At 38.1% G+C, this 27,239-nt stretch overlaps 2 protein-coding genes across 4 annotated transcripts in view; both read left to right on the top strand.

Annotated features, from left to right (window-relative positions):
• Nucleotides 1–7,093, top strand: part of LOC107585485 (RNA-binding protein 25-like) — a 24,162-nt gene extending 17,069 nt beyond the window's left edge. Inside the window, exons 10-19 of the mRNA XM_016272516.1 lie at nucleotides 1,235–1,346; nucleotides 1,668–1,757; nucleotides 2,211–2,284; nucleotides 2,539–2,689; nucleotides 2,763–3,116; nucleotides 4,284–4,305; nucleotides 5,068–5,375; nucleotides 5,523–5,621; nucleotides 5,709–5,756; nucleotides 6,312–7,093. Of these exons, the coding sequence (XP_016128002.1) occupies nucleotides 1,235–1,346; nucleotides 1,668–1,757; nucleotides 2,211–2,284; nucleotides 2,539–2,689; nucleotides 2,763–3,116; nucleotides 4,284–4,305; nucleotides 5,068–5,375; nucleotides 5,523–5,621; nucleotides 5,709–5,756; nucleotides 6,312–6,404 (1,351 nt within the window). The 3' untranslated portion in view covers nucleotides 6,405–7,093. The remainder of the gene's footprint in view (nucleotides 1–1,234; nucleotides 1,347–1,667; nucleotides 1,758–2,210; nucleotides 2,285–2,538; nucleotides 2,690–2,762; nucleotides 3,117–4,283; nucleotides 4,306–5,067; nucleotides 5,376–5,522; nucleotides 5,622–5,708; nucleotides 5,757–6,311) is intronic.
• A 693-nt stretch (nucleotides 7,094–7,786) lies between these two features.
• LOC107585532 (potassium voltage-gated channel subfamily F member 1-like) lies at nucleotides 7,787–25,710 on the top strand. 3 transcript variants are annotated; one of them, XR_001609254.1, is made up of 3 exons: nucleotides 7,787–7,894; nucleotides 24,633–24,726; nucleotides 25,678–25,710. XR_001609254.1 is itself a non-coding variant. In XM_016272578.1 (2 exons), the coding sequence occupies exon 2, from the start codon at nucleotides 8,801–8,803 to the stop codon at nucleotides 10,253–10,255; it is 1,455 nt and encodes a 484-aa protein (XP_016128064.1). In that variant the 5' UTR covers nucleotides 8,071–8,120; nucleotides 8,791–8,800; the 3' UTR covers nucleotides 10,256–10,365. The 3 variants fall into 3 exon arrangements, 1 of the variants encoding a protein (XP_016128064.1); XR_001609253.1 differs by lacking the exon at nucleotides 7,787–7,894 and adding an exon at nucleotides 8,066–8,120; XM_016272578.1 differs by lacking the exons at nucleotides 7,787–7,894; nucleotides 24,633–24,726; nucleotides 25,678–25,710 and adding exons at nucleotides 8,071–8,120; nucleotides 8,791–10,365.
• Nucleotides 25,711–27,239: the final 1,529 nt, after the last annotated feature.

Genomic DNA, 27,239 nt, shown 5'->3' with positions numbered 1-27,239 from the left:
CAAACTACATATAAAAGCTTGATCAGTGGCATAAAAGTAACCAATGCAGCTACTTAATCCTTTGCTACTCATTAAGGTGTGAACTTCCCCTTTAAATAACATGACGCTCGGCCCTCTATGATGCTGCTCCCATTAAGCGCTGTTGGAAGTGAATGAATTGATTCAGCATTTTGACACCTCCGTAAGGATGCATTTAACTCAACAGAGCGGTTTAATAAAGGATGTATTGATCTCGTAAATTAGCGAATTTTACTATACAAATATTTTTTAATTGGATGTTAAAGTTTATATGGGAATATTACATGACACGCTGACAAATACTGCCTAAACAAAATACTGATGTTGTGCACTTTATTTACTGTACCAATATTTTAAATTGGCCTTTGAACTTAGCTTTATTGCATGGCAAAAAAAAGTGTTACCTTGCCAAAGCACTGACAGAGCCCACTGATCTAATGGCATTGTTGAGCACTCCAAATGCAAACTTTGCATGCAACAATCAGGCAGCAATTGACAGCACTCTGATCTAGTGGCATACAGGCATCATCAGATTGACAGTACTCTAGCCCAATAATGTTGGGGGATCCAGTGGGGGCGGCAGTCATATTTCAGGGTGACCGTACCACTCTTTATCACAACCCTGCTAAAAGTGCCAGTACGTGCGCTCATTGGCGCCCCTTCAGCTGGTGGCGCCCTATGCGACCGCCTAGCTCGCCTATGCCTAGAAACGGCCCTGCACATTTGAAATGTATAGGCTTTGTCTTCTGGGGAAAAAGCAAACAAATGAAAATAACTTTATTTGTATAGCACCTTTCAAGTAATGTTTCTCATAGTGTTTCATATGACAATGTACAGAACGTGCCAAACAGTAGTTTGTTAAATAATTAAAAGAAATACAACTATTTTAAAAGTAACAAGTAACTAAAACTAAGAATGAAAGAGTGAATAAAACAAAAAATAAAACCTAAAATAAATAAAAAAGAGTAGCTTATCAAATATAGAAAAAAAGGTGTTAAAGTGTTTTTCCTAAAGTTTATATTTGTAATATTTCAATTCATGGGGTTTAGACTCTAAAGTAGAATATTTAGAACATTTCTAAAACCATCTAAAAGGTTCAGCTAGAATCTTCATCTCTATATCCTTTGTAAGTGTTGTTTATGTTCTGTAAGTAGTGTAATTGCTAGTTTCTAATGTACAGAATAAATGTTGTGTGGGGGCACGTTATGTTTTGAAGGGAGAAGAGTCGAGAAGAGAAGAAAAGAGAGCGTGAGGAAGATGAGGAGGAGGCGTATGAACGACGGAAGCTGGAGAGGAAGCTACGTGATAAGGAAGCAGCCTATCAGGAGGTTTGGAATCTAAAATTTACTGTTTTAGATGATTGTAATGGAACATCATGGAAAACATGATTTCCTTGCGCTTTGCACATTAAGAATTTGATCTACTCTAAATGGTAGTGTTAAACTAGATTATGAGGTTTTTGGTCCATAAAAGTGCAGAAAGGCTGCTGAGAGAAAATCTGTAACGTTCCAGAGCACTGCTTCTGTCTCTGGAGCTCTGTAGTGTCCTGCTTCTAGATCATCTGCCCTCCTTTATTCTCAAATGCAGGATAAACAGAAATGTGCTTGAAACCAAACACAGTAATATACAGTGATGTTTGTCTTTTGCAGCGCCTGAAGAACTGGGAGATCAGAGAGAGGAAAAAAGCAAGGGATTACAGTAAAGAAACCGAGAGAGAAGAGGAAAGACATAGAGAGATGGTAAGAATAAGTGGATAAAAACTATTAGCTAATAGAGTATATTTATACACATGAGGATATTTTTTTGTTTGCTGCTGAAATGGTTTAAAAATGGTTTTCTTTTCTCCTCAGTTGGACAAACCATAATTTCAAGCAATTAAGAAGTAATATATAAGGGTCAACATTTCTTTACTGTCACTTTTGATAAATTTTAATGCATTCTTGCTGAATAAGAATATTCATTTCTTTAAAAAAACGTATTTCTGACGTCAAACTTTTGAATGGTAGTGTACACATATTTTTACTAAAAGAGTTTTGCCATCTTTTTGTCTGATCTTTTTTGTCATAAGTTTGAGTCATAGCACAAGGAAGGAAATTAGTCTAATGACACACTCTGTAGGAAACTTAATGGCCACAAAATCATCAATATATGAGAGAAAATTATGCAAATAATAAAAGTTTTTTTTTCTGCAGACTAAAGAAGCCAAACGCTTGAAAGAGTTCCTGGAGGATTATGATGATGACAGAGATGATCCCAAATACTACAGGTACAAACCCATGAAAATTATACAAATGCTTACATGTCAAGGTAATTGAATAACAGTAATGCAGTTTTTACTCTGCATCATTTCCACTTGAGCAGTTTTGTAAGATTATGCAAAAAGTCTCAAAATATTATTGAAATATTTTTATGTAACATTTTACAGTAGGTGACCATAGTTGAAGTATTCTGTTCTTGTGTTCAAATACATATCTCACCCTGTCTATGATTCTTGTCTTGCTCTCTTTTTGTCTCTCTCAGGGGCAGTGCGTTGCAGAAGCGATTGAGAGACAGAGAGAAGGAGCTGGAATTAGATGAGAGGGACAGAAAAAGAGAGAAAGATGAGTTGGAGGAGATCAGACAGAGACTCTTAGCAGAAGGACACCCAGACCCTGATGCTGAACTTCAGAGGGTGCGTATGTGTGTGCGTTTTTATGTCTGCATTCATCTGTGTCTGTGTCTAACTTAGTTTTTTTGTCTTAAAGATAGAGCAGGAGGCCGAGAAGCAGCGGCAGCCTCCTTTAAAGCAAGAGCAGAGCGAGGAGGTGCTACACATCTCCTGTGAGGAGCATCAGAGAAAAGGAGGCGTGGAGCAGGAGGCGTACTCCATAGACAATAACATTACAGACCGAGAGGAAGACGAAGAGGAGGAGGATGATGACCGAGACGTCAAGCCATGCTTGAAGCCCACACTCAGACCAGTTCCCACGGCGCTCTCTATTTCTTCAGCGAGTGGCAGTGCCACACCCCTCACACCTGGCAGCGAATCACCACGTGGCGTCACGTCGCATGAGAACTCTTCACATGAGGCCCCGCCTACAGAAGAGCTCAGGCCTAAAATAGGCCTTAGTCTCAAACTAGGTCTGTGTGTTACTAAAACGATTTTTAGCTCTTTCTGTAAGGAAAAGCATTGGAGCTGATGTGCAACAAATTCAGATTTAGTGAGACATTTCTTATATAGGAATAGGAATATAGGAATTACTTTATTATTATAATTGAGCTTGACTCCTAACTCTTGTTTTAAATGTCTAACCCTCGATACATATTTTACATATCAGCCTGAACCACTAAACAACTCGATTCAGACTTTTTTTTTTTAATTCACAATAATTTCATCCTTAAATTTGACATCTTCTTTTTATGTACGTATATTTGTATGTATCTATCTATTTTTATTTACACTACCATTCAAAGGTTTGGCGTCTTTAAGATATTCAGATTTAGTGAGACATTTCTTATATAGGAATAGGAATATAGGAATTACTTTATTATTATAATTGAGCTTGACTCCTAACTCTTGTTTTAAATGTCTAACCCTCGATAGTTGTTACATATCAGCCTGAACCACTAAACAACTCGATTCAGACTTTTTTTTTTTAATTCACAATAATTTCATCCTTAAATTTGACATCTTTTTATGTACGTATATTTGTATGTATCTATCTATTTTTATTTACACTACCGTTCAAAGGTTTGGTGTCTTTAAGATTTTTTTTCAAAGAAATTAATAGAGCAAGGATGCATTATTGATCAAAATTGACAGTAAAAACATTTATAATGTTACAAAAGGTTTCTATTTCAAATAAATGCTGTTCTTTTGAACTCTCTTCATCAAAAAATCCTGAAAAAAAACGATCACATTTTAAAATAGAAAACAGATGAAATTGTAATAGTACTTCACAATATTTCTGTTTTTACTGTATTTTTGATCAAATAAATACAGCCTTGGTGAGCATAGGAGACTTCTTTAAAAAACAAAACAAAATAAAAAAAATCTTACTGATTCCAGACTTTTGAATAGTAGTGTACATCAATAGGATATTCTGTACTCAGAATTTTTTTAGAAAGTTTTTCTTCTCCTTTACATCAAATGGCTTCAAACTGATTTTTGTCTCTCAGGTGCTGCGGGTAGTCCTAAACTGCCCCAGGCAGGAAGACGAAAAGCTCTTACGTCGCATGAGAACTCTTCACATGAGGCCCCGCCTACAGAAGAGCTCAGGCCTAAAATAGGCCTTAGTCTCAAACTAGGTCTGTGTGTTACTAAAACGATTTTTAGCTCTTTCTGTAAGGAAAAGCATTGGAGCTGATGTGCAACAAATTCAGATTTAGTGAGACATTTCTTATATAGGAATAGGAATATAGGAATTACTTTATTATTATAATTGAGCTTGACTCCTAACTCTTGTTTTAAATGTCTAACCCTCGATACATATTTTACATATCAGCCTGAACCACTAAACAACTCGATTCAGACTTTTTTTTTTTAATTCACAATAATTTCATCCTTAAATTTGACATCTTCTTTTTATGTACGTATATTTGTATGTATCTATCTATTTTTATTTACACTACCATTCAAAGGTTTGGCGTCTTTAAGATTTTTTTTTCAAAGAAATTAATAGAGCAAGGATGCATTATTGATCAAAATTGACAGTGAAAACATTTATAATGTTACAAAAGGTTTCTATTTCAAATAAATGCTGTTCTTTTGAACTCTCTTCATCAAAAAATCCTGAAAAAAAACGATCACATTTTAAAATAGAAAACAGATGAAATTGTAATAGTACTTCACAATATTTCTGTTTTTACTGTATTTTTGATCAAATAAATACAGCCTTGGTGAGCATAGGAGACTTCTTTAAAAAACAAAAATAAATAAAAAAAATCTTACTGATTCCAGACTTTTGAATAGTAGTGTACATCAATAGGATATTCTGTACTCAGAATTTTTTTAGAAAGTTTTTCTTCTCCTTTACATCAAATGGCTTCAAACTGATTTTTGTCTCTCAGGTGCTGCGGGTAGTCCTAAACTGCCCCAGGCCGGAAGACGAAAAGCTCTTGCTGCGGTGGACAGTGTCTTTAATAAGTTTGATGAGGAGGCGGCAGAGGAAGCACCAAAAAAGAGGAAGCTGGTACCTCTCGATTACAGTGAGGATGAGAGGGGAGGCCTGAGTCTAGATGGAGCAGAGGTCACAGGGTCACGGCCTGGTGTAAACACAGAAGAGAAACGAAAACATATCAAGAGTCTGATTGAGAAAATTCCCACAGTCAAACAAGAGCTGTTTAATTATCCACTGGACTGGAACATGGTGGACACGGTGAGAGGAAAAAGCTATTAGACAAGATATTAGTGTGACTGCTTTAAATGGCTGTTTATTTGTATATTGTGGCTTGTAATTGCTCAGCATAGATATCATGTAGACGCATGTGTATGCAATGTATTGATGACTCTTTTCCCCACACAGGCATTAATGGACAGGAGGATCCGCCCCTGGATCAATAAGAAAATCATAGAATATATTGGAGAAGAGGAAGCCACACTAGTCGACTTTGTCTGTTCAAAGGTGTGTGTGTGTGTGTGCCTGTGTCATGGTGGGAATATTGTCCGTTTTTCTTTCTCTGTATTAATGTGTGCTTTGTCTTTGTTGCAGGTCATGGCTCACAGCACGCCAGAGGGAATTCTGGATGATGTTGCCATGGTAAATAGCACATTTAAAAGTGGTTTGTTATTTGCACATACTCCTAATAAATATTATTGGGTGAATCTCACAAAACCTGTCATGTCAGTATCATATTACACCCTTATTATATTATATTATATTATATTATAGAATAGAGCAGAATTGAATAGAATATTTAGAATATATTATATAAGTAAAGTTTAATATTTCTTTTCATGATAATTAAGCACATTTCTCATTACCACAATGCCAAAAAAACTCAATTTTATGCATTGTGATTTTTAAAAACTGTATAGCATTTACAATGATTTCAATAAAATCATTTATATATTAACACTTTATTATTACATATTGTGTTATTAATTACAATATGCAAGTACAATATCTAGGTATAATCAGTACCGAAAATAACAAACTACATGTAGTTCATTAATGTTATTCGGTCATTTTAACAAAAAGTTTCTCTCTTTTTTTTTCTTTTTCTTTTAATCTTGTGATGAATTGTGACCTGGTCATGTTTTTGTGAGATTCACCCATTTACTGTGAGGATAATCATGGGTGTGCTTCTTACAGGTACTGGATGAGGAAGCAGAAGTGTTTATAGTGAAAATGTGGAGACTTCTGATCTACGAAACAGAGGCCAAGAAAATCGGCCTTGTGAAATAACATGAACTGAGAGTGATAGAAACAAGCAGGTGAGAGGAAGAAGTGAATCTGGCTTCGCTCTCCTGCTTTTAGAGCCTTTAAATTAAAGTATGGTGGATGAACGCCACAGACTGATGCACTTCAACTCTTCCTATATACTCCAGAGTATTAACTGCACAGCTACTGGTGTGAATGAGTGTGTGAATGTGTGTGTGCATGTGCACACTGACGTGTGTGTGTGTGTGTAATAGGCATGTGCCAGTTGGTTTGACTGCATTGCCAAAACCGTGTAAAAGTCAAAAGCTTCTTTCATGCCCAGATTAAATGGGGAGTCTAGTTTGGCTGGCTGTTTTCCATTTGACTTAGTTGTAGATTTTATTTCATTCTTTTCAGTCTCCAATTTTTAGCACAACCAATTTAAATCAGCTTACATTTGCCCTTTTATTATTCGAGCCTCATTACAGGAAAGTATGATGATCTTTTTTTTGTGTGCTGTATTATTATACAAAAAATAATTTTTGAATAAGGATTAAATATCACTCTGTAAACAAGCTGAATGAAGCCATACCTGTGGAGATACAGGGTCTGTCTGGTTTTGCAGCAGTGGTTTTGAATGTGGTGTATTTTGCACATACCAGCCCATCTGAAGGTTTGTTTCCATGGTGATTGATTTGACTTTGAAATATTAAAATGTCTGATTTTCTAAACTAGAACCAGTACTGTTGCCACTTTCATCTTTTTTTACTTTTATTGTTCTCAGATCTAAATCATTGCTGACCACAGAAGCCGCCGAAAACAAGTAGCATTTTATGTTTTTTTGTGACTTGATGGTTAATGCTTAACAGATCAGTGCTTCTAATGTATTTACCAATGATTTGGGCAGACTAGAAGTCGTCGTTGTCACAGGTTAACTAGATTTTGAGTCAAAGGTCCAATTACTTAAAAAGCACTTTTTGCTCTAATTTTGCTCTCTGGACAAATAATTATTTGTGTGTGTGAATATATATATATATATATATGTGTGTGTGTGTGTTGGCCAGCAGAAACTGTACATTATCTTTTTAATCTTGCAGTTCCTTTCATTGTTTCGTCCTTCATATTTTTTTAGTTAAAATTTTGCTTATAAAGACGTTAAACGGCAGCTATAGAGTATTTAATAGCAGGTTCCCATAGTGACAAATAAAAATTCAGTGTCAGTATAAGTTCCCTAGGTAATGGTGAAAATGTTCAATTGTCAGTTACTTGTTTAAAGAAAAACTGATCAAAACACTATGCTGTCTATATTGCAATTCTAAGAAAATTTCTAAGTGTGGCGCAATTACTCAGGGATGCCGGTGGTCGCCTCTCCCCCACACACTGAGAACTAATGTTGAGTGACTAATGCTAATTCAGAAACCTCTATTCAGTGTTTTTATTTAGCTCATACGTTCTTCCTGTGAAAAAGGCCTGTGGTTTACGAATCAACTTGAACGTGGTGGAAATATCCAGAGTTTCTTGCCAAGTGACTACAGGTGAGTGACGGTAATTACGTAACGTTACTGATGTAATGAACAGTTTAACTCGGAGTTTCGAAACTGTTGCCCGTGAAAATATATATATACATATATTTTTACATGTATGTGTTTTCACCACGGTTGTCAAGCAGTAATCAGAAAAGTTTAAGACAGCCCATATTTTCACTTGTCGCCGAACAGAAGTCGCGACTCGGGGAGTTCGCCTGAGGTAACCACAGCAACGGTACGTTACACGCGTACACAAATTACGTGTTCTGTCGTTATTTATCAAAAAAAAAATTTATTTTCTTTAAACACTGTTTACTGTAACTTTGAGGGAACATTACAATTTGCTTTGCGCGAGAAAAACCTAAAAAAAGTATCAATAATAATATCAGAAGTGAGCCTTTAATTAGAAGTGACCCCGAAACAATATATATATATAAATAATTTTAAAAAGTCGAAACTCCACCCCCCCTTTTTAAATTCGCTCTATGTTCACTACTATTGATATTTTGTAAGTTCGGCAAAATAGTTATTAAAACACGTTGGAAATGGCAGGAAACACCAGACGAGATGTAGTTTTAAAGGATTTGGGGTTGAGAGAGAGAGAGAGAGAGAGGTGCACAGGGAGGAGGGGGAGACCTGTTACTGCTTGTGCCAACTGTGCGCTTTCACTGCGCAAAAGCGCACAGAAATGTTATCTCCTCGAATCAAGATATCATTCTCTTGATTCTTTTTCTTATCAAATCTTTTTTTTCCTCAAGACAAAATGCATTAATTTTACACTCAGCATGTCTTTAGTATTTACGTCAGTCAATAGTATTGACATAAGAGGATCCTGCTTCTCCGTGCGCCTTTTCTACAACTCCCCGTTTCTAACATTTAACGCGATTTAAATGTTTTGAGACTAGGGCTGCGAGGATGTGGACGCTACCGAGAACCCAGTTCGCGCGCAGTAACGGCTCGTCGAGCAGCGATGAGAAAGAAATCGCCGTAAACATCGGCGGCGTGCGGCTGGTGCTGTGCGGGGACATTCTCAACCGCTACCCGGACAGCAGGCTCGCCGAACTTGTGAACGGCTCAACTCGGAGTTTTGATGTAATTTCTTCGCTTTGCGATGATTACGACCCTGGAAAACGAGAATTCTACTTCGACAGAGATCCTGACTCGTTTAAATGCATCGTAGAAGTGTACTACTTTGGAGAAATCCATATGAAGCGCGGAATCTGCCCTATTTGTTTTATCAAAGAGATGGAGTTTTGGAAGATTGACTTGAGCTACTTAGACGAATGCTGCAAGAGTAACTTGACTGAGAAGGAGGAAGAGTTGGCAGAGATTGCAGACAAGGTTAAAGTGATCCTGGATGATCTGGCCTGTGACCCTAACGTGAGTCGCACTGAAAGGTGGCAGAAGTTCCTCTGGAAGCTCATGGAGAAACCAGAGTCCTCGCTCCCCGCACGCGTAATTGCCGTTGTGTCCTTTCTGTTCATACTAGTGTCATCTGTGGTTATGTGTCTCGGGACCATACCGGAGCTCCAGGTGGAGAATTCCGAGGGGAACCGCGTTGAGCACCCGACCCTAGATGCTATCGAGACGGCGTGCATCGGCTGGTTCACGGTAGAGTACGTGCTGCGCCTCGCATCATCTCCAAACAAGGTGCGCTTCGCGCTCTCCTTCATGAACATGATAGACTTCTTGGCCATCCTGCCGTTCTACGTGGTGCTGGTTCTCACGTATCTCGGCACGACAATGCTGGAGCTGGTTAACGTGCAGCAGGCGGTGCAGGCGCTCCGCATCATGCGCATTGCGCGGATCTTCAAGCTGGCGCGCCATTCTTCTGGCCTTCAGACGCTCACGTACGCGCTCAAACGGAGCTTCAAGGAGCTGGGGCTGCTCCTCATGTACATGGGAGTGGGCATCTTCGTGTTCTCCGCTCTCGGGTACACCATGGAGCAGAGCCACCCGGAGACGCTGTTCAGAAGCATCCCGCAGTCTTTCTGGTGGGCCATCATCACCATGACCACCGTCGGCTATGGGGACATCTACCCAAAAACCACCCTTGGCCGGTGCAACGCGGCCATCAGCTTTCTGTGCGGGGTGATCGCTATAGCGCTGCCCATCCATCCCATCATCAACAATTTCGTCATCTATTACAACAAGCAGAAGGTGCTAGAAACCGCCGCCAAGCACGAGTTGGAACTCATGGAGCTGCGCGCGCTCGAACTCGCAGTGAAAAGCTCCTCGCGCAGGTGTGACGCGCCCGGGAACACGTGGGAAGGTGCCATGCGCGCGTCGCGCAGCGATACATACATCCCGCTCCTTTTAGGAGTGCAGAGAACTGAGAAGGAGCCCGTGAAGAAGAAAAGTCTGACTTAGGACAAAAGTGAAAGAAACTCGAAAAGCACTTAAAGTTTCACGAGAGCTTGTGTTATTATGGTCATTGTGCGCTATAAATGGGGTGACCATACGGGCCATTTTTACGGGACGCGTCCTTGCCAGGATTTCTATATTGCCTAAAATATCCAGGTTTTGGCTGTTTGCACTGTGCAGATCGATCACTGTATGACATTATTCACAAGAGCTAGAGCAGAGCAGAGCAGACGGCTCCTTATGCTTTCGAATCGCTCTCGCGGTACTTTGGTGTCATACAATGATCGGTGCACAGCTTCAAGTCAAAACGAACAAACACGTGCGTGTATTTGCATCGCTTTGACCGTTCTCTGTAGATCTCACCTTCTCACACGCCACGATTGGTCGATTATATACAATACCTGCATGTTATTGGTCAAACTACTTTGTATGTTTTAGGCAATATAAAAATCCTGACCAGGACGTGTCCCGTATGAACGGCACATATGGCCACCCTAGCTATAAACTACTGCTGCAATGTGACCGTCAAGCTGCTTGTGGTGTTTTCACTGGACAGCAAAAATCAGTTCCTCTTCAAAAGTGATATTTTGTCTTAATTCAGGTTTTGGCTGTTTGCACTGTGCAGATCGATCACTGTATGACATTATTCACAAGAGCTAGAGCAGAGCAGAGCAGACGGCTCCTTATGCTTTCGAATCGCTCTCGCGGTACTTTGGTGTCATACAATGATCGGTGCACAGCTTCAAGTCAAAACGAACAAACACGTGCGTGTATTTGCATCGCTTTGACCGTTCTCTGTAGATCTCACCTTCTCACACGCCACGATTGGTCGATTATATACAATACCTGCATGTTATTGGTCAAACTACTTTGTATGTTTTAGGCAATATAAAAATCCTGACCAGGACGTGTCCCGTATGAACGGCACATATGGCCACCCTAGCTATAAACTACTGCTGCAATGTGACCGTCAAGCTGCTTGTGGTGTTTTCACTGGACAGCAAAAATCAGTTCCTCTTCAAAAGTGATATTTTGTCTTAATTAAATAAAATGCATGTCAAACTTCACGCGTATGTGTTTTAGATAATTATGGCGCAACCAAAATATTTACATCAACACAATCAGAATCATATATTTCACAAGCACACGTACAATACAGGTGAGAAATCAGTAACATGCACTGTCCTCCTGAGGTGACCATAGACGTTGTGCGTGTAAAAATAAGAAGGATTTACAGGATAAATTTGAGGTAAGAAAGTATTTTATTTTATTTTTAAATAAATTATTTTTATTGGTAATTGATATTGTGAATTAACAGGTTGTCTGCACATGGAGGCGAGATTGTGATGAGGGTAGCATAAAAATTCATAAGCAAAATGTATTTATTTGTTGTCAGTGGTGGGGTAGTATCATCACTCTTTGTACTTGACATTAATTATTAATTTCTATTATATATATATATATATATATATATATATATATATGCAGATTTTATTGGTTGCTAGGAAGCAAGTGTCCCACATATACCAACCATCTGTCTATTTTTGTAATAGTGGTGTTTTTTTCTCAGTATGATAAGGACTTACAAGCTTGTAGACATGAGAGATATATTCTCAAACAGTCTTTCCTGGGTGGAGGAGTAACTCAGATGTTGACTGAGCTACAGATAAGATTTTTCTTTTAAGCACTCAGTCCTAAAATGAAATAATTCACACAGTCTCTAACTTTCTTGTCCTCTCTATTCCTCTGTGTCTCCAAACCTTTTCACAGTGATCCAATTACATGTGGTCAGTGATAAATACAGTTGTAAATGGGCTTACTTGCAGCACATTTGGAGGCACTTGGAATCGCATGTGACCACATTGCATTTTATAGTGTAAAATAACTATTTGTCATTGCATTACAGTGTTGCTCACAACTGCTCTATTTGCTCAAGTTTGCTTAAAAGCGCAGTGCTCCTGTGCAAGCAGTTAGCAAAACAGGTGTCTGAAAAGTGAACTGAGATTCTGAAATGTTGCTTTTTCATCATTTTGATTTACATCTTGAGAGAGTTTTACTCTCATCCTAATATCGCTGTTTCCTGATGTCCAGTTCCTGACTCAACATTCCAGCACAGAGATAAAAACAAATGAGTCACAGAATCCACCCAAACATGCTAGAATTCAGCGAAGAGCCACTGGAGGCTAAGAATAGGACCCCCAGCATGTTGTGGACTGGTGTCAGTCATGAGAACCAATACTGAGCGTTTATGGAGGGAATGTGTGTCTGGTTGTTATATAGAGAAGCATTTGAACATGTCTGCACGGCAGGGGGTTCTCACATACACCCTCAAAACGCTCAGACAAGATGGCTGCCCTGGCACCTACAAGCGTGATGAGATGGCTGATATGGTTTAGATTCACAGCTTGAGGAGTATGGGTGTGCTTCTGTGTGGGTTTGTGTGGATAGTTTAAAGGTTTCTTTCAGGGTGTATGTTTATTTTATTCCCTGAAATGTGTACTTCTTTTGTATAACCGTTTTAGTGTCTCTGAAAGTTTAATAATGAATATTGTTGATGTGGTTTCCATACAGGTTTGAAGCATTGATTCTTGCATAATGAGTTGAGCCCACCTGTGCTGTCCTCTGATTCAGTGTTCTCCTAGTATTCCAGTCCACCAATCAGCTCTCTTGGGCCCCCTTTACCATGGGAACATAGAGGACTATGGCTAGAGTACATCAATGCCAATTAACAGCATCTAAATGAAGTTCTGCCGTAATGATGCCACCAAATTTTGTTCCCTGTTGTATGTGATGTTCTGATTGAGAATAAGAGAGATAGTGTGTTTCCATAAGTCTGTTCCCCAAAATTATTTATGCAGGATTCACATGGTCATGGGATTTGATGCATTCATTTGATGTTATGACTTGTAATTTTCAGAAAATACACCTAAAACTTTTAATACCTACCTATATCATCTATAATATATCATCTTATTTTTCTTTCCCCATTGACAATTTTTTTTTATTTAACCTTAAACTATCAAGTGTTTATGCTTCAAACAATTTGCCAATAGAGTAAGGAAAAAATACCTTAAAGATTCAAAAACATATACTGTGAAAACCATTTTGCTTTTCAAGTTTTACTGTGTATGTGTGAATTAAAGTGTAGTTAGAGAATAAGTGAGATTCTCTCTGCACTGTGATTATATTTGCAAGTATGCATATAGCTGAAGTTTTGTAGGGCTTATTCCTTGCATGTCTCACTTATGCACTAGACCGTGAGAATAAGTGACCATTCTTGTTCTGTAATCCCTGCAGAACATTTACACACCATCCTCATAGTGAGAGTGTTTGCATGCTTTAAAGCTGAAGATTACACTTTCCAGTCAATTCTAACATGATTACAGCTGTTCCACTCCTTGAAATAGTTTGAATGTGTGATGGCATGTTCACAGCCTAGTATATTTTAACAAAAAAAGTTTCTTCCTCGTGACTGTGCACAGGTTAGAAACGTGTAAAAGTGTATTTGTGAGAGAGGCAGGAAAGAGAGCAGCTGGGAACACTTAGTGGTAGATTCACTCTACAGGTCGAGAGCAACAACCTCATGCACGCAAATTGTGAGCTGCTTTGCAATCTAAGCAATGCATGGCTATTTAAAGGCATTTTGGATATTTTTGAAATCAATATTTGTATACTTTTTCACATCTTGTAACTTTTGCTTGCATAATGTTACTATTGGGGCTTTTAATCATACTAAATTAACTTCAGTTCAATTGATGCATTTTGTTCAACCACAGCAGAGAATTAAAGTGTTTTTGACAGAGGCTGTAAGAGAATAATGCACCGCTAAAACTGGCGTTCCCTTGCTGAAAGAATCTGAACCATTTCTCAGTCGTTTATCTATGCAGTCCATTCCATTATCCTCCGGGTGCGTAATTGCCATTATGTGACTCAAGTGTTTGTTGACATTTTAAACATCCAATTCTGTGTGCTTTCAAACACTTAATGGCATTTAATGTTTTGCTACAAATAAAATTGTTTTGGAATATGCTGCATAAAGAAAAAAAACCTTCCCTTATAAATGGTGATATCTAATAAGTAGGAACTGATTCTCGGAATTCTGTGATAAGTCTGCTGTTGCTAAGAAAGGTAAAAGGGTCTTAGGAGAAATCATCCATCCATACTTTATAAGTTTTACTCAATGTCTACGGTCTCATATGAAGAAAAAAAAAAAAAAAGACGTCTCTTTTACTTTTTTCTTTAGACAGCAATCAAATGTGAAAGGTTTGTGTGACCGGACTTTAGTTCAGCCGCACTCAACTTGTTCTCACAGCATAGGTGACATTAGGAGCACAGTTTTTTTGTGATTTAGAGCTTGGCTGAATGGGTGTTTTAGTGCAAAATTTAGGAGATTGTCTGATTGTTAGTAATCATTTATAAGCACTGATCATGTTCTGACAGCAGTCGCCAGCTCACGCCTACAGTTCTGCTGCTCGTTAGGGTTCTAACAGCAAAAATAATTAGTCCAACACTGGCAAATCCAGTCTAAGATAATTACTCAAACACAGTGCAGTCCTTCACACAGACAGAACAACTTGACCTTTTACTTCAAAGAGCACCAGCGAGAAACGAGTAATGATTGTCTTTAATGAGACAGAAAAAAATGCTTTTTCACATTGTGCTCCGAACCACATTGCTCACTAAGGAAATGATTAGATAAATAGAGGAAAAGCTGGATGGATGAAACCCTTTTTGAATGATCCCTGTTTCACCTATGTTGTGTATATAGTATTTCTGCTGTGTTTCAGATCTGTTCCCTGGAGAGAGGACAAAAGCTTCCTCAGCGTTGTGTCTATCTGTATACGGTGTGGAGGATGTGTGTGGGGTCAGCTTTTGCCATCATTGTTGGGATCAAATTTTGCCCACAAGGATAGTACAACCTGTAATGACCTACATGTTGGGGAACAGCTTATATGCTTCCATAGTTATGGTCCCTATTAGCAAAAATGGCTTTAATAAAGCATATTTAAAAATGCCTTAAAGGGACAGTTCTCCCCCCCAAAAAAATTCTATCATCGAAATAATTTACTCACCCTCATATCTTTTAGAATATTTTTTTCCTTCTGTATACCACAAAAGGAAAAGGCAGGATGTTAATTCGAGTCTTTTCCATATAATGAAAGTGAATGGTGACCAGGGACTGTCAAACTCCAACATACTATTATAGTTTTTGTTAATATTTTGAATTATATATATTTTTTTATATTTTGTTTTCCCTTTAATTTTAAAGTTTTAGTAATTTTGTTGTTTTGTCATTTGTATTTTTTTTAATTCATTTTGTTTTGTCAATTGTATTAGTTTTTATTCATTTGTATTTATTGATTAGTAATATATTCATTAGCAGTTTATTTAGTTTTAGTTTTTAGTACTTCAAATTAAACTAAAGGAAAATGAGAAATATTGCCTCAGCAATTAGCTGAAATAAGTCGCTTTGGATAAAAGCGTCTGCTAAATTACTAAATGTAAATGTAAATGTAAAATAACTTTTCTGTTTTTATTTAATTTTAATTTTAATGAATATCTTTCAAAACAAATCTTACTGACCCTAAACTTTTGTACAGTAGTGTATAATTAGAACAGTTAAACTGGAAAACAAACACATTAAATGTCTATGCTGAGAAATACATAATGTAATGTGATCATAACAGTTTGTTTTAAAAATCCAGCAGATGTGGCCATGGTGGTTTAAATGGACTGATGTGACAATGTTTCCCTTTGTGTGTGTGTGTGTGTGTGTGTGTGTGTATTTGTGTGTATTTACCTTTTTGTGTTTACCTTGTACCTAAATATAGTCACGACAGCTGAACCGGAAGTTTAGTAGCCAACTAGGAAAGTCTCGGTGCTCCCCATGGTCAGTCTTCATTCACTGTACTGATTGATTGGAATTCCCTCTCCATCTAACCTCTGTCCTTGAGGTTCTGCTGTAATTGAACACACTATCCCATGCCCTCTGCTGCATTGTGGGCAAGCAAATCATCAGTGTTTAAAAGTTTTGGAGGGAAATTAATACTTTTTTTGGGAATTAAATAAATAGTTTAATTCTGCAAGGACGTAATTAATTGATCAAAACTGACAGTTTACAATGTTTCTAGATTCCTTTTTTAAATAAAAACTGTTCTTTTGATCTTTTTCATCAGAGAATCCTGTTAAAAATTGTTGAATGTTTCTTGAGCACTAAATCAACATATTAAGATGATTTCTGAAGGATCATGCGACACTGAAACCTGGAGTAATGGCTGATGAAAATTCAGCTTTGCCATCACAGGAATAAAAGGATAGTCCCTTTTTTCTTCTGTTCAAGTCATACATTTGTCATCCTTCATTCATATTTTTCCCTAAATCTTCCATTATTGTTTGGATTCTAAACTGCTGTATAGATCCGTTTCTGTCTGCTCACTGAATCATTTCCATTAGGGAGCAACAATGCCTCTGGAATTTGGTTACACTTATGTCTCCTCCTCAGAGTGTGATTTTTTTTTAGCCTAGACAAGTCCTCTGAAGTGTTGACCTCATCCATCTCTCCATTCTGTCATTTATTGGTAGTGCTTCTTATGTGTGATTCACATGTGTGATCCGTAAATGAGCTTAATGTAGGACAGCAGCCGCACATACTGTATGCGTTAATCAGAGAGCGATGTTGACAAAACACACAACCATGAATGTGTGTGTACATGTGCATAAGGCACTCATATATCACATAATGCTGGCTAACAGAGCGAGAAGTTCAACTACTCAAATCACTCATATATAGTCTCTTGACACACAGAACCTCATGTGCTGTCCATTCTGTTGAAGTTGATGTTAGATTAAAAGCAGGAAGTATCATAACCAGGCAAAGGTGTGTAGTCAGTTTGCCATTGTTTATGTGTGTGAGAATGTCTGTTTTTTTGTGTTAACTGAATAGCACAAGAAAGCATGACTGGTGGATTGTGCACTTATAGCCTTTCGTGTGAAGTGACGTGTGGCCAAGTATGGTATCCCATACTCAGAATTTGTGCATTTAACCCACCCAAGTGAACACACACACCCGGAGCAGTGAGCAGCCATGTGCAACTGTGGAGCAGTTGGGGGTTCAGTGCCTTGCTCAAGGGTCTCACCTCAGTCGTGGTATTGAGGGTGGAAGAGAGCGCTGGTTATTCACTCCCCCCACCGACAATTCCTGCCAGTACCGAGACTCGAACCCGCAACCTTTGGGTTACAAGACTCTCTGACTCTCTAACCACTAGGCCACGACTGTGTGAGATTTTCCATGAATATGTGTGCACCAAGATGTGCGAAGTGACGTGTGGCCAAGTATGGTATCCCATACTCAGAATTTGTGCATTTAACCCACCCAAGTGAACACACACACCCGGAGCAGTGAGCAGCCATGTGCAACTGTGGAGCAGTTGGGGGTTCAGTGCCTTGCTCAAGGGTCTCACCTCAGTCGTGGTATTGAGGGTGGAAGAGAGCGCTGGTTATTCACTCCCCCCACCGACAATTCCTGCCAGTACCGAGACTCGAACCCGCAACCTTTGGGTTACAACCTTTGGGTTACAAGTCTGACTCTCTAACCACTAGGCCACGACTGTGTGAGATTTTCCATGAATATGTGTGCACCAAGATGTGTATTGTGTACGTCTTTAGCTCAAGGAAGTATGGGTTAGGATTTTTGTTGTTGTTGTTGTTTTTTACATGTTTTTCACAGTAGATGTGCACAGGTACCTCACTGTGCATGTGTGTGTAGCTACTTCCAGGTAGCCTATGTCCTGAATTGGAAAAATTATTCATATAATGAATAATATACAGTATACTACCGTTAAAATTTTGGGGTTGTTTTTTTGTTATATTTTTTTAACTAATGCGAAATATACAGTAAAAAACGAAATATTATTACAATTTAACACAACTGTTCTTTATTTTAATATATTTTAAAATGTAATTAATTCCTGTGATGGCAAAGCTGAATTTTCAGCAGCCATTCCTCCAGTCTTCAGTATAGCATGATCCTTCAGAAATCATTCTAATATTCTGATTTGATGCTCAGGAAATATTTCTTGTTATTATCAATGTTGAAATTAGTTGTGCTGCTTAATATTTTTTTGGAAAGTTTGGTACAGTTTTTAGGGTTCTCTGATGAATATTGAGTTCAAAACAACAGTATTTATTTGAAATAGAAATGTTTTGTAACATTATAAATGTCTTTACTATCACTTTTTAAATTGAATGTGTCATTGCTGAATAAAAGTATTAATAAAAAAATACTGACCCCAAACTTTTGTACGGTAGGCTATTGTATATTTTCTAATTCAAAATTTGTATTTTTACATTTGTATTTTTTTTAAAGTAATTTTAGTTTTTTGCCTTTTGTTTATTTAAAAGACAATATAGAGCAGACAGGAAAGTAGGGAGAGAGGGGAGGAATGGGTTCAGGTCACGGCCCAGGTCAGATTGAGATCTGAATCCATGTGAGCCATCAGCTTTTGTGTTTTGTTTTGAGAACCCACAGTACCACAGGTCCAAAATGTAAAAAAATTCTAAAACAATGAATGAATGAATGAATCAAGCTTTATATTTAAATAATAGAAGCTATGTAGGTAAATATGTGTGTGTGTGAGTTTTGGGGAGGCACAAGCCCTTATTATCATGAGAGTAAAATAAAGGAGAAGAGTTTTATCACATAGAAACAGGTGTGAAAATGACAGTGTGGAGGCGGAAGCACTCACGCTCTCTCTCTCTTTTGTCTCTCTCACAAACACACACACACACACACACACACACACACACACAGTGAGCGGGCTTTGAAGCTGTTCTGCCTGCAGGCTCTCTGTCCGCCCTGATGCACATTTACTTCTTGGTAGCGAGTGGTCCTATTGGTGTATGATGACAGGGTTTTTCTTCCTTCTTTCTTTTCCTCTAATAATAGTGTATTGGTTTATATTCACACCAAATCAAATAAGATTTGCATAGAAATCTTCTTTAAAGAATCTAAGCCATAACTAAAGACCAGATGGACTTTGAAAAGTCTGAGAGCACTAAAATGCTTCTCTGTTACAATCTTTTCTAATTTATTACAACATTTACAAATTATATTATTAGTATGGCAGTTTGAGTGAAAAGTCGAAGTGAAAATGTTTAATGAATTACAGAATGTATGTGGTTTGTCCCTCTTTTGCATTAATGACAGCAGCACTTAAACTGCATGAACTCCACAAGTGTGAAACTAAAACCAGATAATCATGCTCTCCAGCATGATGAAAAGCACATTGAAAACAGAGTTGTTCACATCAATGTCACAAATACCCTTAGAATCTAGAATATTTCTTCGAAACCTACAAGTTTCTGTTTGTTCCCAGTTTACATTATTTAAAAAAATATATATTTTTTTTACTTAAAAAAACAAGGTCTTTGACTTTTGCGTCCCACAAACTATTTGCCAATTTTAAAACATGCAGAAATCTACAGGTGTGTTTGGACATATCTGATGCTCATGGTCTCCTGCTGTCTTTCGAGTGAGATCCGGGAGCAGCGGGTCTCTGAGAGAGCATTTGCTGGCTCAATGCCGTGTGAATGTCTTTTTATGGGTATCAGCAGATCCATGGTGAAGCTGAGCTATGTCTGTTTGTGTGTAAACTCCTGCCGTTCCAACAGAGTGTGTAGCTGTGATCATCCAACAGAGCTCTGGGTAGACAGCACAAGCTCAGATACACAATACAGTATATAAACGACACAATGGGCGACACAAAAACATATCTCTCAAACTCACTCACAATATGATGTCTTAGCCCAGCAGAGTATTTTGTTTGTGTGCATCTCACATTTCCTTTTTTCCACCAGACAGACTGTTCCATCTTTCCTCCGCTCTGTAACGCTGCAGCAACGCAGCAGTAACTTGATACTGACTGTTTGGCTGCACATTTTTTCAACTGTGCAACACTTTTTAAACTTTAAAAAAATATCTGCATCAGTTAGTAGTAGTAAGTGTTTTTTTTTATTGGAGCTAAAGATTATTTTAAAAAATTGCCTTTTTTTACTCTAGTGTTTTTACTCACTGAAGGTTTGGTATGACTGCACAAGAATAGGGTGAACAACTTTTTAATTGTTAATTGTTCTCTCTGAAAAGGAAAATATGTAAGGCTTGGGGTTTAGCTGCCTGTTCACTGTAAAAAATACAATTGCACATTTTCCAGTTTACGAAACCTTTTGAGTCTCCAATACTAAAAAAGGCTATTTTCTTGAAACTACATAAAAACCCTTGTCAGACCAACAAACTTACCCCAAATGTTGCCCCAACTAGTCAAACACAGTTGACTGAACAAAGAATTTCATTTTTTTTAAAAATTGCAATTCACCACCACTCATCAGACACAGTATTTTCGAACTGCTGTGATAAATACAACAAGCAATGCAATAAAATATTGACAGGTTCAGTTCATCTATTTTGGATAAAACTAAACATGCTTTTAGCACCACTCACTGGACATTTCACTTTGAATATTTCATGAAACATGCAAAAATAACATAATATCCTTTATATGTAATAGGGAGAAATTTAGCCACATTCTCCGTGTATCAAGTAACATAAGAAATGTTCCAAGTTACATCATAATGTCAATTACCACAGAAAATTGCTTGCTGTATTCCTCATTTGTAAGTTGTTTTTAAAAAGTGTCTAGTAAATAAATAAAAATGTAATATACTTGATGTTAAACAATATTTACATTATAGCAAACTCCACCTACAAGTGCTTTAACAAAAATAGAAACTTCACATTTCTAAGTTTAAATGTCCGAAGTGCTTGAATGTCAGTATGATTTTTTGGGATTTCATAATAATAATAATAATAATAATAAATTGAGCAATGAGAAACTGATATTATGTCATATTGTTGTTTGCTTAACTTGAAATTTCAAACATAGATGTAACACCAATTGTACAATGAACTGGGTTAATAAGTTAATATACAAAGTACAAAATTTTAAGTTAACCAAACTACCAAAACTTGACAGAATGAAAGGAGAGAGATAATTAATCTGCTGGAGGACAAAAGGGCAAAAACAGAGTTGGCCAAAAACATGGTGCAATATGAAGAAAACAAACATCTGAGAGACATAATGAAAGAGTAATGAGAAACAAAAGAAATCACCCACCCTTGTCTTCTTTTTTTTTAAAAACGCATCTCTCATTTATATTCAACCCAGTCATCAACAGACAAACACACAGTCCATTCACACAGTTAGGCTGCTCAAACTGATCTAACATCAGAGAACAGATGCTTTCATCAAAACATCTGATATGAAACACTGTGACAGTCCATTTGGTTGTAAATTAACAGACGTTCAGGGACAACGGGTTGTTTGTCAGTACCCTCAGGCAGAGATAGCAGGGTATTCACAGCAGAATCTAGTGGCGATTTAAATGCACGCTCATGCACACACACAAGAGATGAGGGAACATCATCCCCTGAGTGAATCTTTGGTTCTCCTCTTTATTCCTCCTAAGTAAAACTCTCTGCTGACATATTGATGCTCTAACTTTTCAGAGCTCCAGTTCTCTCCTCTAAACCCTCAATAATACTACTTGAGATTCTCAGCAACCCTTAAAATACTTTTTAAAAGACTCATTCACTTCTTCAAAGCACTTTTTCTGGAGAATAGAAAATATGACTGTATATCTGAGACTTTGTATGGGGGCAAGTGGGTCACTGGCTTGCAGCTTTATAGACCGTGCCTATTATGTGACCTTTTAAGTCCTTTTTGGAGTTTTTAGTTTTTATAATTTTTCACTCCAAAATGAAAATGTCATTCAAAACTCATATGATTTTATTTCTTCCATGCATCTTTTCTGCTTTGCACCATCAGTTGAAGCAATTATAAATAAACAGAATCACTGAGTTGGAAAAAGGATCACCCCACTCCTAAAAATTACTTAACTCAATCAGGTGTAGCTAATCGCCTTCTCAATGGCACACAAAGCCATTTGACTTTTTTTTTCAGCTGTGATCATTTTGATTAGCTAAGAGCTTTCCTGGAGTATTTCAGTCCTTGGTAGTGCAACTGAAGCAAACGATCAACTATGGGTGGCAAGGCACTGTCAAAAGATCTCCGGGATAAAGTTGTGGACAGGAGATGGATACAAAAACAATTCAAAGGCTTTATCAATGCCTAGAAGCACAGTGAAGTCTATTATTATGAAGTGGAAGGTATTTGGTACGACACAGACCCTCCCTGAATCTGGACATCGCTCCAAACAGGATGAAAGAGCCAGGAGGAAACTGATCAGAAAGGCTACCAAGAGGCCTACAGCAGCTCTGAAGCAGTTGCAGGAATTTATGACAAAGAGTGGTCATTGTGTGCATGTGACAACAATATCACAAAATCTCCACAAATGTGGCTTGTATGGGAGGGTTGCATGAAAAAACTCCACTCCTCAAGGAAAGCCACACACAGTCACGACTGAGCTTTGCCAAAATGCAACTTGAAGATTCTGAGGCAGATGAGACTAAAATTAAATTATTTGGCCTCAACACCAAACGATATGTCTGGCGGAAATCCAATACATCTCACCATCCAAATAACAGCATTCATCCAGTAAAGCATGTAGGTGGTGATATGCTGTTCTGGGGTGTTTCTCTGCAGCAGTGACTGGAGCACTTGTCAGGATAGAAGGAAAAATGGATGGGGAAAAAACCATCAAATTCTTGAGGAAAATCTGCTGCCCTCTGCCAGTAAGTTTTTAATGGGAAGGAGGTTTACCTTCCAACATGACAATGACCCAAAGCACACAGCAAAACTGACCACACAGTGGTTGAAGGAGAGAAAGGTGAATGTTCTTGCATGGCCTAGTCAGAGCCCAGACTTAAACCCTATTGAAAATCTGTGGAATGACTTGAAGACTGCAGTCCACAAACAGTCCCCATCAAATTTCTCGAACTTGAGCAGTTCTGCAAAGAAGAGTGGGCAAATATTGCAAAGTCTAGATGTGCAAAGTTAGTAGAGACATATCCCAACAGACTAAAGACTGTAATTAAAGCAAAAGGTGGTTCAACAAAATACTGACACAAGAGGGTGATCCTTTTTTCAACTCAGTGATTCTGTTTTTTTTTGGTGTTATATCTTTCACTTGGATGTTAATTGCACTGAGTAATAACTAATAACTAAATACAGCTGGATAAAACAAAAACTGTGTACGTCTTAAAGGCACAATATGTAAGATTTTTTTATTAAAATATCCAAAAACCACTAGAACAGTGTTTTATATATTTTGCTGACTTGTGTACTTACATTATACCAAATGTTTCGAAGAATGTTTAAATCCAGAGGAATAAGCAATTTTAACTAGTGACACGAACCGTGTCCATAATGTCATTGTGTCGCTTGCCAATGACGTCATAACCCCTCGATTTCCAAACGTATCTAGTATGATAAAACAGCGTTGCTTTTCCCCCCACATACGCACGACCGGAAGGAGTGGAAGTGGTCGACTGTGGGATAATAAAAGCTCCGGTGCTTTCGAGGCGTGTGTCACGCTCGTTCAGCGGCCTCGCTTCGCTTCGACGGCTTTCAGCCTCACCCTGCTTCATTCTACTACATTAATAAATCATTAGCTCATCCATGAACATGATTTCTGCCCGAGTCCCGTCGGATTGCATCGGCTGTGGGGATGAAGACCACAACTCCTACGATTCCACACTCAGTCATGGCGTCATCAAACTACGCCTTTGTCTCTTTGTTTATTTTGAATACGCGTCCTCTAGGGGCGAAAATTACTTATTGTGCCTTTAATTTCAGGCTGCGCACTCAGTCATGGCGTCATCAAACTACGCCTTTGTCTCTTTGTTTATTTTGAATACGCGTCCTCTAGTGGCGAAAATTACTTATTGTGCCTTTAATTTCAGGCTGCAAAGCAACAAAATCTGATTATTTTAAAGGGGGGTGATTCTTTTCTATACCCACAGTAAATGTGGCTTTGGTGAGCATAAGAGAATTTAGAAAACATAAAAAATCTTACTGACCTCAAACATTTGAACAGTAGTGTATATAACTACCATCCTGCCAAGATAAGAGCGGATGCTGTAAGTCTGTGTACAAATATAAAGGATTCATCGGACAAAAATTATTTTGCAAGTACAATTTCACATCTGGTATCATCTGAATCAGCAGGCTTTCGTCTTTGTTGTCCTATACAACCAAAAACCACAGGGTTATACACGTCGAAACAAAATCTCCCTTACTTCAGCAAAAAGCAATGTGGTGTGTTTGAGTGTGTGTTTGATCTTGCCATGATATTTGAGAGAAGCTGTTATAATAAGGGTTTATGAATGAGAGCTCATGTTGTTTTCTCTCTGTCTCTGAACATCCTGCAGGCTGAATAACAACCTCATTCTCTGCACAACAAACAAATGAAAGGCACTGTGTAGAGAACAAGCCGAGTGAATCCACAAAGCCATCCTCTTGACAGTAAGTCTCAAATGCTCTTTGAAGTATATACAGTGTTTTTGTATTAAAAACAAGAGTCCGTTCAATTATCATCTTGTTCGCCTCCGTCAAGGTAATCGCTCCATTGAGGAATATGTTCAGGACTTTTGTGGACTCTGTCACCAAGTGGATTTTAATGAAACGTTCCTAAAAGACATTTTCCGCTATGGTTTAAGTAAGGACATGCCACGGTTAATGCCACGTAATACCCCACACTGGTCAATAGAAAAATACATTGACTTTGCCTTGTTGCTGGCTGATTCACCTTTCACTGTGGGTGTCATGGAGAAGGAACATGACACTTCCCAAGGGTCTGCTCAAGTCACGCCTGCCAAGTCACAGGCTGCACGCTACAGGTAGTCCAAAATGCAGCGGCTAGAGTCCTTACCAGGTCAAGAAAATATGATCATATTACCCCAATTTTACAGTCTCTGCACTGGCTACCTGTTAAGTTCTGTATCAGTTACAAAATATTATTACTTGCCTATAAGGCCCTTAATGGGTTAGCTCCTGCGTACCTAACTAGTCTTCTACCACGCTACAATCCATCACGCTCCCTAAGGTCGCAAAATTCTGGACTTTTGGTAGTACCTAGGATATCAAAGTCCACTAAAGGAGGTAGAGCTTTTTCGCATTTGGCTCCCAAACTCTGGAATAGCCTTCCTGATACCGTTCGGGGTTCAGACACACTCTCTCTGTTTAAATCTAGATTAAAGACACATCTCTTTGGCCAAGCATTCAAATAATGCATCTCATAATCTTTTACTGCAGTTATATCTAATCAAATGCACATTATTATTCGTTAGTTTGGGTTAAACAAATCATTTTTGCTTGGTTGGAACAGCAGCTACGCTAATTATGTTTGTATTTGTTTCTCTGTCTTTTGCCACGGGATTGACATCCCGTGGTAACTAGGATTTACACAAGCTTCAGTCTGGATCCAGAACACCTGAGAAGAGATGATGCAACCCCTCAGAGGCCCTCAGATGATGCCAACCCTGAAACAACATACAGAACTACCACATTTTGCTATAAGTTTGATTGCATCATATAATAATTGCTGTTAATATTATTCATCGTCTGTTTTATTACGTCTTATATTGATTTTTCTGTACTGCTGGTTCGTCTGGTCAGAGGAGAACTGGCCCCCCGACTGAGCCTGGTTTCTCTCAAGGTTTTTTCTTCATTCTGTCACCGATGGAGTTTTGGTTCCTTGCCGCTGTCGCCTCTGGCTTGCTTAGTTGGGGACACTTCATTTCCAGCGATATCGTTGACTTGATTGCAAATGATTGCAAAGATACTATTTAAACTGAACTGAGCTGGATGATGACATCACTGAATCCAATGATGAACTGTCTTTAACTGAAAAATGAGTGTTTACGAATGTCATTTTGCATTATTGACACACTATTTTCCTAATTAATGCTGTTCAGTTGCTTTGACACAATCTGTATTGTTAAAAGCACTATATAAATAAAGGTGACTTGACTTGACTTCTATAAAACTGTCTCTTACAGGATTCTTGCAGATGTGTTCACCCCAATATCTGACCTCAGGACTACAACTATAAACACAGCTCAGGTGCTGAGATTTACCACTGAGAGAGACAAATCACTAAAACACCTTTAGGGTTGAGCTCAACGGCTGGGTCTGACGCCACAGTGCACATGTGTGTATACATGCATGTGACCTTCTCTACTAGTTGCTTTAATTTTTCATGTTTACATGGAGGAGAAACTGAAAAATTACGCACATGCCATTTCTGTGCGATGTTTCCTCAGAATGTCTCTTGCTTCTTTTTCACATCATATTAAATTCATTCAACTTTAGTCATCTATCTTTCTACCAAAACAAACCATCAAGATGCCTATCCTTAGGAAAATGCACTAAAAATTCCTGGCAAAAATAGAATTTAAATAAAAGGTTTAAATTGGATTCATTTAAATATGCTCAACGTAATGTTTTACAATGTATGAATTTGGTTTCGTAAGTTCACACTTAAAGGGATAGTTCACCCAAAAATGAAAATTCTGTCATCATTTACTCACCCTCAAGTAGGTTCAAACCTGTATGAATGTCTTTGTTCTGCAGAACACAAAGGAAGATATTCTGAAGAATGTGGGAAACAGAGTAGTTCTGGGGCACTATTGACTTCCATAGTATTTTTTTCTCCTACTATGGAAGTCAATGGTGCCCCAAAACAGCCTGGTTACAAACTTTCTTCAAAATATCTCCCTTTCTGTTTGGCAGAACAAAGAAATTTATACGGGTTTGGAACTACTTGAGGGTGAGTAAATGATGACAGAATTTTCATTTTTGGGTGAACTATCCCTTTAAGTTTAAATCCAAATGCTTCACATTTATTCTGAATTCATAACATGCACCCTTTGAAGATAAACTGAAAATCTTAATATAACTTTGTGTACTTTTTAAAATTCAGGTTATTGGTGGTTTGTGTTTGATTCGAGTCTGTGAGTGGGATACAGATCAATGAA

The sequence above is a fragment of the Sinocyclocheilus grahami genome, unplaced genomic scaffold (assembly GCF_001515645.1).
Source record: "Sinocyclocheilus grahami isolate Dianchi unplaced genomic scaffold, SAMN03320097.WGS_v1.1 scaffold71.1, whole genome shotgun sequence".
NCBI classification, from domain to species: Eukaryota; Metazoa; Chordata; class Actinopteri; order Cypriniformes; family Cyprinidae; genus Sinocyclocheilus; species Sinocyclocheilus grahami.
This window is presented reverse-complemented; position numbering and strand designations above follow the sequence as displayed.

What these genes read in the sequence shown, in the direction of transcription:
- LOC107585532 (XM_016272578.1), top strand. Translation starts at nt 8,801, where the DNA reads ATGTGGACGCTACCGAGAACCCAGTTCGCGCGCAGTAACGGCTCGTCG.